Source organism: Rhipicephalus microplus, chromosome 5 (genome assembly GCF_043290135.1).
Source record: "Rhipicephalus microplus isolate Deutch F79 chromosome 5, USDA_Rmic, whole genome shotgun sequence".
Lineage (NCBI taxonomy): Eukaryota > Metazoa > Arthropoda > Arachnida > Ixodida > Ixodidae > Rhipicephalus > Rhipicephalus microplus.
This window is the reverse complement of record NC_134704.1, coordinates 15909097-15918990: the sequence shown is the minus strand read 5'-3', so window position 1 is coordinate 15918990 and position 9894 is coordinate 15909097. Positions and strand designations below refer to the sequence as shown.

The 9894-nt window shown below is 45.5% G+C and overlaps 1 protein-coding gene across 1 annotated transcript; it reads left to right on the top strand.

The window, feature by feature from the left end:
• The first annotated feature begins 1315 nt into the window (after positions 1–1315).
• Positions 1316–4533, top strand: LOC142817675 (uncharacterized). Its single transcript, XM_075894917.1, has 3 exons — positions 1316–1883; positions 2649–2777; positions 4214–4533. Exons 1-3 carry the CDS (start codon positions 1683–1685, stop codon positions 4406–4408), a joined length of 525 nt encoding a protein of 174 aa, XP_075751032.1. The 5' UTR covers positions 1316–1682; the 3' UTR covers positions 4409–4533.
• Positions 4534–9894: the final 5361 nt, after the last annotated feature.

The window sequence follows — 9894 nt, the reverse complement described above, 5'->3', positions numbered from 1 at the left end:
AATGTCTTTTTTGCGGCCATGAGGTAATTGCAGCAACATGACATGTCATTTACCAGTCATCATCCACAGACGATCGTTCATAGTGTTGACTCCTTTTTGTGTACTTAGTGCTAATTCACGTGTATTAGCAACGTTGAATGTATCAAAACACTGGCGTTATCGGCGTTTTAATTCTCTTGCTTGTTCGAGCAGAATGAATGAATGAATGAATGAATGAATGAATGAATGAATGAATGAATGAATGAATGAATGAATGAATGAATGAATGAATGAATGAATGAATGACTGTGCAGTGGAGTCCTTCAACCGCTTCGCGTCCGCGAAGTCGCACAACGAAGATACGAAGTACCTGGTTGCCCTGGATTCTGGGGAGTTTATGCGTCACCACACGAGCGTCGAACAGAACGACGAGTGGTTCACGCGCTTCGTTGGCCAGCTGGTCCTGTTCCTGGAGGAGAACTCTATGGACGGCTTGGCCCTGGTCGAGCTGCCGGTCACCTTAGCCGATCTGGACCGATTGACGCCTTCGCTGGCGGCCGTTCGCCGTTACACTGCCCACTTCGGATACCTGTATCTGCTGGGAGTGACTCTGCGCGGCTCTAGAAGCACCAGCATTGCCGCCACGCTGCCGCGCATCAACGCATTGTCTAGGTTAGCTCATACCTAGTGTATGTACAACAGCAGCTGTACCGAGCGTCGTATTATGTCGCGAAAAGGTTTCGTCAGGATCTTAGCGAAGTGTTGTCTCGTGAACACGCCATGATTTAACTTTCTGTATCCTTTGTGCAAACCACGGAGCGCTTTGAGCCTGGGGCTGAGGAGTGGCCCTCGTTAAGAAAAACGAAAGAAAGTGGCGCTACATTTCTGCAATTCATTAGAAAGCTTGGGTCAACGCCACGCAGAAGGGAGCAGAGGAATCAAAGAAACATAAGAAAATAAAAGAGAAACTGGAATATTTTAACCAACGAGTGGCGTCTGCACGACGGTTCAATGGGATTAAGAAGGGGAAGCTTATTGTAGACTTAACTTGTACATGCACAAACGAAACATCGAAAACAAGTGAGATCTTACAAATGAGCACCGAAATCTAATTGATCACTGGGTATCCAAATGTTACAAGTCAAAGGAAAATTACAATGAATCATCTTAATCACATTTTACAGAATGCCACGTATGCATGCGTACTAGAGTGGGCACATGGCTAGTACGGAACGGCTGGAAACTTCAGCTGTCCCTCCCTTACTCTCTATATTCACAAACCGTCTTACACTCGTCACTGCCGCCTTTCCAAATGCGTCGTTGGTCTTCTCAATTTGTAACCGTACGAAACGAATTGTTCAATCAAGTTCTGAACTTTCAGACGAAGATGCAAGTTCTTTGTTACCCAGCTACCAGGCAGATGGTAACAGAAACAGCTTTCCCATAGCACGACGCTTTTATTAATAGCGATGTTATTTACCTTTGCATTGTTACACAAGCGGCCGCCGTCAGTGTGGCCGAGATAATTTCGCGTCCACCAGGACTCGAGCTTTACTCATTCCACTCGCAGGTTGGCCGATGTAGTGGTGCTCGAGAGTCATCTGGTGGTGGAAGAGACGTCCTCCGGCGCTGCCAAGAATGGTAGCTGCACCATTCACTTTCCTAGTTTGGCGCACGCATCCGCACTGGGCGGCGGGCTTAGCATGTCGCTGGACGAGGCGGGCCGCATCCTGCGTCGACTCGAGCGTGCCGCTCTCCCAAAGACAGAAGAGGAGCACGGAGAAAACGAGGCGCTCCTCTGTTTCTCGGTTACTCTGGCCGCCTTTAAGTTCCGCGTGGACCACAACACTAAGGCGTTGCCCGGGCAAGCCTGCAGCGGTTTCGACGTGGTGCCATTCCGAGAGGTGCGCGAAGACACTGACTTCAGCGAATGGTTCCATTGACATGCGCTTGCTTAATAAGAAAGTCACTAGCAGCCCTTCTGTCAACTATCACGAATGGTTTTGATTGGCGAGGTGGTGTTTTTTACGGTTCAGTAAAAGTTGGCCAGCTCAATATCTAAAAAAAAATCTCGCATGATTCTTTAGGCATTCACCTAAGACGACTCGAAGACGAGAGTGAACCTGTTCGCCTTCTTTTCAGTAATATGTCTTGAGTATCTAACCCCCCCCCCCCTCCCCCCGGAAGCTCTCAGCATCTCACGTGGTTTTGCATTGCCTCCAAGATCCCAGACACATTGCGAACTTCCCGCACATTATCTAGTTTGACACGGCCCCCGTGATCGGCCCGCGTGTAAACAAGCGATAATGTCGTATGATGAGTTATTATGTGACACCATGCTGACATCATACATGTTGGCCATCTTTAATGTCAAGATGACATCATATTGTGACGTCATCGTGTGATGAGCCTTCATCAATTGTGTTGACGCCGACGCCGCCGGGCTCCGACTTTGGAACGTCGATGGTCCCATTTCGCACCTGAAGAGGCATCTAAGGCAGCCTTAAAGAACTCGCGTCGGCTCACTATCATAGGTGTCCCGATGGACTCATACGAGTGCCTTAGACAAACTTGTATCATCGCTCTTTCATTCCTATATAATTATGAAGTGACAGATCAATAAATACTTAAGTATTTATCAGCTTAGGCTGAATTCTCTCTCTTTGCAGACCTGTATGTCCTCCCAGCATAACAACTTGTCTGAAGAGATGGTGTCCGAGTCTGCGCGCTCGTCATATCGTGTGGCTCCCGGCGCAGTTTTCACCTTTGACTCCATTCAAGACATCGAACATAAACTGGTTGGTTCCATCACAACCCTGTGGTTCGTCTTCGTTATTTGCTGTGTATAACTCCACTATGGTGGTGAGCTCGCGGTAACATGAACGTCATAAAGTGTCATTATTAATGAAGTGTTGTATAGCTTATTGGCCCAACCGCTGTAACTCTGTTTTCTGTTCTTAAACTTTATCATTATAAGAAGCTTATTATTATCAAACATGAATGGCTAGTGTTGTAGATAAGCAAGGAGAGACAAGTTCAGCAGGCCAGTAATGCATAGAACAGTCAAGTTGTATCAGCAAAAACAGGCATCAAAGGAAGAAAACGCAACGTGGCGCATGAAGACAATTAAATGCAGTTGCGAGGCCAGAATTGCAGACGTGGAATGGTGTTGACCGACGAGATATAGCGCTAATTAGTAACACCTACAGTTACGCTACACTTAGCGTTTGGGAGGTTACTATGTAAGTTGCGGGCTGCTTAGGGAGGAACTACTGCAACTATTTCACACGTATGAGTAAGAAAATACTCGACTAGAGCCGAATGTTACATGCGAAGCATCTTATGGTCGATCTCGATCCAGTGTGTGGCGTGACCATCCTTAGTGCGCATGCGCGTCCCCTCCCCTCTCTTTCCGCTAATGCGTCTCCCTCTCTCGCCTTGCAACGCCAACGCAGGCACTGTCCGCTAGCCTACACTCGCTCCCCCTTTCTCCCCTCAGGCATCCCTCCCCGCTGCGTTTGCATTCCTATTGCGCATGAGCTTTCCCCCTCCTCTCCTAGCTCTCCCTCTCTAAACTTGTAACGCCGATGCAGGCAATGTCTTCCAGTGACTTTCTTGAATGAAATAACCGACTGCTTCTGCTGCACAACCTCCAAGGTAGTGCCTAGTGAGAGATTTCTCGTGTGCGTTGTCGAACGATAAAAATTCGCAGCGTGCGCGTTGACTAAAAGTGGACTCCGGGTCTCTGTGTCTGATCATAGTCTTCTGTCTCTTATTGCCCCTTAGCAGCGATATGGAATGTTCCAGTAGGAAAAATCGGTCGATCAATGCGTGCTTCGCACCTCCCCAGGTTTTTTTTTTTTCCTGCGCAACGCCATGATAAGCACCAGCGTCAATGCCTCCGCCATTCTTAACGTTGTCGCCCGCTACTTCGCATCTACACTTGATTCCTTTTAACGGTAGATGGTGAATTTTTTTTCTTCTCTTCGTAGAGTTCACAAAGTGCCCCTATCACAGCGTTATCTCCAGCTTGAAATACTCGATGTTTACTCTTTAATATTGTTCGTATTGGGGACTGGAAGTAACTGTATTGCTAGGGCTCGTTCAACTTATACGTTCTCTTTACAAAATGACCTTACGACGTTTGTTCGTTTTTTTTTTTTTCAAATCATGACGTGTCGATTTATAAGTCGTAATCGCCCGTGGTAAACGCGTATATTTTGCTTCCGCGCAGCTGTCCACTGTGCGCGGACTGAGTTGTGGAGCCGTCTACGCTGTCAACTTTGACGAGCCCGAACCCGTGTGCTCTGCATCGGCTGGAGTCAAGGCATTCCCCCGCTTACAGGCAGTGATCAACAGCATTGGTATTATTTTTACAGTGATTAATGTTCTTGTTGTTGGTTCCGGCTTACGGAATCAACAACAGTAAAGTATCTACGTGACATGGACACTAAAATGAATTAAATTATTCATACATTAAAATACAGTAAAATATCCATACATTAATATACAGTAAATTATCCACGTGATACGAACACATGTCATCTAAACACGATCATGTATGCTTTAAAACTGAATTGACAGTAGGTACAGTGAAAACTAGTTATGACAATCATAAACGCAATTGAAGTTGCTAACTGAAACACATGTTCGCCATTTTATGAATTTACAATGTTTCATTCCTGCTTGGCGTACGTAGTCTAGAACTTACTTTAGGAAAGGGGCTTCAACCGATCTGGTCATCGCTTTTCAACAGGCGTAATCTGTGTATTGAATTGCTCAAAGATCAAAACATGCACCGCCAACATATTACATTTTTATACAGGGTTCTACATCGATTACCATAGAACACTTTTCATTTCTGGTCCTGAAGAGTTTGATCATTACATAAAAACAATCAAATAATTGTGTGTCCAGTGGTAACATTAGTATAACGCGAAATAACTATAGATTGATTCGCTGAAGTGTCCACAGATGAAAACCGAAAGAACAGGTGATCGAAAGTGTTACTTTAAAGAGACACTTACTATTCCCATGTATAAATCGGAATTTAGAGTTACCGAAAGAGCAAGATCACCGCTAGTTTCTTCTCCAGCGACGTTGATTCGGTCGAAAGCTTCTGATGAGGGTTTTTTTTATATATATAACCATGTGTCGAGGTCGCAGACGAGATCGTAATTTCACGCGTTCACTGTGAGGCCCCACATATACATGACTTCGTAAAGTTTTGTTAACAAGACTCCTTTTCCTATGTGTGTGGCGCTCACTGTCGTAAAATTCTTGCAGCCGTCGCTTCCACAGCCGAGGAGGAGGACGCTAGTAAGTCTAATAGAACAAGTGTATTTCAATTTTCCTTAACTGTCTGCATGCGGCGCATGATTGCTTTCATGTTGAGCGGGCCATATGTAAATATTCCTGCGGTAACTACCACTCCCTCACGAAGCACTGTTTCTTCTGCCGTAATATATTGTGAGAGTCAATAAACTTACCAAAATAAGCCTCCACGTTATCAATTATCTGTGATGGTACAAAGTTACCAAGTGCTTGCCAGACCCCCCCCCTCCCCCCGCAAAAAAAAAGGTCTGGTTCTTAGACGCTATTGTCTAGCTGCTGTTTCACCCTGCTACAGACACCTTCTATTGTCTCTGGTAGTCCTGTCTCAAAATGTCCGAGAAGTTTTAAGGATGTCCCTACCGGTACTTCTTTTCCCTTTCTGCTGTTTTTGCCGTGCTTTACAGTGCACATGTCTTGCCAGTGGTATTCTTGAGGGACGCCAATGAACAAGGGCGTTGTAGCTTCCTCCTTCCGTAGCGTACTTCACAGCGGAAGCAGTAACTAACATTGGTGAACCTGGCTGACGTGTCAGGTAACTCTACAACCCTGTCGGTGGCACCTACGAAAGAAAGGACTTCGCATGCTTTGAATGCAACCGGAGAGGGCATGACAGCCAGTACGGCGACGCTGAATTCCGAAATGGACGGTAAGAAACGCACACGTATTTTCTTTTTCTTTTTTGTTGTTAATTGTCGTTTGTCACAAGCATGTGGCGCCTACAGCGCGAAGGCAGGATAGTCGCTGGTCGTTAGGAATGACAGACTGGATTTCAACTGAAGACAAGCGTGTAAGGGGGAGGCAGAAAGTTAGGTGGGTAGACGAGATTAAGAAGTTTTCGGGGTTAATGCGGCTGCAGCGACCACAGGAACGAGTTTATTGACGAAGCACGAGGTCTTTGCCCCTCAGTTGGCGTTGACAGGCTACTGGTACTGCTGCTGCTGTTTCAGCATCATTCGTCGTGGTTCGTTGCAGGATATCGCTTTTGTGTGTGCGTGTGTCATTGCTAAACTTTAGCTACGTTCGCCATAACTTACACATTTATAATTCTCGTTAAGAGTGAAAGGCAAGTCCATGAGCGCCAGCATCAGGCCCGTTGCCAAAAAGGGGGCCCTAGCCTCCTCCCCTCCCCCCCACTCTCACCAAAATTCTCATCATAGAAGAGAGTGTTTTACTGAAAATAAGTAGGGGTTTTAGCGGCGAAGCTCCTTGGGGTTGCGGGTCGTGTCCCTCGTAGTAGTATGTTGTAGTAGTCGCCACTTCTAGTTAGCTTTAAGAATTTACGTTGTGTGTATATGCCCTTGGAAATAATATCAGTAAATAGCGTTAGTGGTTATCGGGTAGTTCGCGGTATATAGTTGACGGACGGATAAACGAACGACCCTCTCATTACCATTCACTTCGTGAATAAGCTGTGACTTTTTCTAAAATAACTAAGGTATTCTGTAAATGTCCCCCCTCCCCATCTTCCCCGGCCGAAAAAAAAAATTCTGACTATGCTACCACATTTTTTTTTACAGCTGAAGTGCAAAAAGGTATACAATGGACTAAGGGAAAATCGAGGACAAGTGATAATGCCTTAGCGTTGTTTTTTCTGTCTGATGTATACCTTTTTGCGCTTCATCTATAAAAAACATGGAATACCAAGTAAGCCACCACAGCTGGTGTCGTCTGGCTGTGGCTCATTACTCGTAAAGCTCGTTACTGGTTTAAAGTTAATGCACAGCTTCCTGTGCAGCATGAGAGAGTCGTGTCACGTGTTCCTGTGACATCGGATCATTTGATGACAGATGAACAGTCAGATAACTTGCATAACTCTTGACAGGTCAGAAGAGGCTAATCTGCACGTTGGCCAACGTGACAAGCGAGTTCTTGCAGTCCGATAGCTGGAAAGTCTGCAGTCATCTTGTGTTTACGAGCCTCAACTACGATCACAACTCGTCAGGCCTCGTTTCCAGAGATGGCAAGTACTGGCTGTGCCGCTTTCTGGTAGCCGCTTGGATGTTGCCGTTTATTCCGCTTGTGCTATAGGGTAAGTGCTTGGATTAGAACACCATCGATATGATATGAAGGGTGGATGCAGTTGAGAGGAAAGTTAAGTTATACGCCTTTATAAGTATGAATGTGGCTATCCCTGCCTATAGGGACACGTACCTGTAACGCAGATGTCCAGCTTCTTATATAACACCTGGTGACACAAAAGAAATACTTCGAAGTTGGAACACGAGATTCGCAACCCTTTGGTTCCGCTTCAATCGTCACAAAGTAAGTATGCAACTATACCTTAGACACCCAGAATCCAATCCTAGCTGCTTGTCACAAAATGGACTGATACGTGGTCAGTCCACTTTGCGACGAACTCGCAGCAGTTAGTTTGGTCGTCTTGGAGTTAGCTTACCTAACGTTCGGGTGTTGAAACTGCCGGGAATTCCGAGGAATACAAATTAGTATTTAAAAAAAAAGGGCACGAAAGGAGAAAAAAATAACACATGGGGTGAGGCGTTGGTTAAGTAAGTGCATTGTTTCATCTAATGTGTTTACAAAGGTGAACACGTTAGTCGAATCCTTGTGTAAGGAAAAAGAATGTTAGTGGGATTGTGAGCATGCAACGTCAAATTATATATTCAAAATTAAACATCGGTGCTTGTGCGTGTCAAGGTGCAATAGTGATAAGTACAGATTCGTTCTTGCGACGTTGAAGTCGTGATCAGAGATGGGCATAACTTGAACGGGCATTTGTTGGCGATTGTTTGCCGCTTTGCAGAGGAGAGTTTGAATGCTTTCCTCGCCCTGAGGAACAACACGAAGATTAAGCTTGCGGTGGAGCTGGACATCGCGGATCTGCTCAAATCCCAGCTGAACGCGGAGGCCGAGCAAGTTGCAGTGGCGACGCTCTTCTGGATGCACAAGCACGGCCTGGAGAGACTGGCGCTGTTTGTTAGGAGCCCTGGCTATTCCGGGACGCATATGCAGAGACTCGTATCACTGACAAAGGTAAACGACGTCGAGTAGTTTTCATGGCGTTCAATCACGCTTAGTCAACGGTAGACTTTCTTCCGACTTCCTGGTTTATGAATGTAGCTACATAGTAGCTACATGTAGTTTCGCGTATGTGTGGCTACAATATTAATTAGACTGAAGGAAAGAAGTGGAAATTTAATGGCTTGTTTTTTTGTTATAAACACTTGTTATAAACCCTTTGTTAGAAACGCCAACAGAGAAAAGTGCCGCCATATCCACGAAGTGAATGATGATGAGTGGGCGAAGCTCCGGAGGTAAACCTGGTAAACCATGAATCCTCTGTACATTTTGCCCACTCGATTTTATTACATCGCTCCCCCTAGCGTACGTCGCCGCACTAAATCGAACGATTGCCTTCAACCAATGACACGCGCCATATGTGACATCATTCCTATTTTATAAGATCTCGTGTCTTTCATCAACTACAAGTACCGCTTTCTAGTTTATAACATCTTGCATCTTTTCATCATCAGCTACAAGTACCACCATCTAGTAAACACTACAAGAACTAAACGAGAGGTGGCTACATACAGGAGACGGTACCGCCATCTAGTGAACACTGCAAGAACTAAACGAGGTGGTTACATACAGGGGACGGTACCGCCCTCTAGTGAACACTGCAAGAACTAAACTAGAGGTGGCTACATACAGGGGACGCACAGCCCACGCCCTAAGGAGCTTCGCCCCTAAAAACTATATCCCTTTAATTTCCACTTTTTTCCTTCATTATACTGAGGGTATTGTTCTGGAAGACTTGATGCATTTCAAGTAGTAAGTGAGGGATGATACACCAGCAGCCAGCTTATCATTATACCACGAGTCACTTTACGCCGAGAGGCAGAAAATGAGTGTTCCGCACTCGCCGTCATGAATACTAGAGGCGCTGACTTCATTGTTCAAAGCACTTATATAAACCATAAAGTGGACAGAGAGATGACCTCCGCTGTAGCTTAGTTGCTATAGAGCATTGGACGCGTTATTCGAAGGTCACGAGTTTGGTCCCTCCTAGTGGCGAGTTTTCCTGCTAGTGGCGAGTTTTCATTTACTTTGTTTTCTTCACATTTAACTTAAAATTATTACTGATATCTCCTATATTTTCTATGGAATCATTTCTTGTTAGAGGAAGCAAAAAAAAATAGACCTTATCAAATTGAAGATCGCATCACTGTTGAAGCATATCATCCAGCGCTAATTGACTTTTCAGATGTTCCGAACAAGTCTTCGGAGGGTGTTAGCTGACCACATTAAAAAAATCATCGTCGGGGTACCACTACGGAGAAATGTTTCCGTCACGGAGCTCCTAAAGTGAGTGCACTCCGTGGATTTAGACTTCAACGAATCGCCTGTAAATTATTTACGGCAAAGTTCTGTTTGGTGTTGTATAAGTTTGTTGCCAGATTTGTGGGCCAGTGTTGCCAGACTGCCGTCAGACTTGGCGGATAAATTTGTTCCTTTAGCTGTGCTAACTAACGCAGTGAGGGAAAGCGCCGTAGCGTCCCCGTTGTCGTTCGTGGTCAACGCAGCATGATCAGCTGTGCAGAAACACTGCTTCTGAGACACGAT

Excerpts from the sequence above, each read along its gene's own strand:
- LOC142817675 (XM_075894917.1), top strand. The coding sequence starts at position 1,683 with ATGTCGCTGGACGAGGCGGGCCGCATCCTGCGTCGACTCGAGCGTGCC. Across the intron at positions 1,884-2,648 it reads ACGTGGTGCCATTCCGAGAG|ACCTGTATGTCCTCCCAGCA; the intron begins GTGCGCGAAGAC and ends CTCTCTTTGCAG. Across the intron at positions 2,778-4,213 it reads AAGACATCGAACATAAACTG|CTGTCCACTGTGCGCGGACT; the intron begins GTTGGTTCCATC and ends GCTTCCGCGCAG.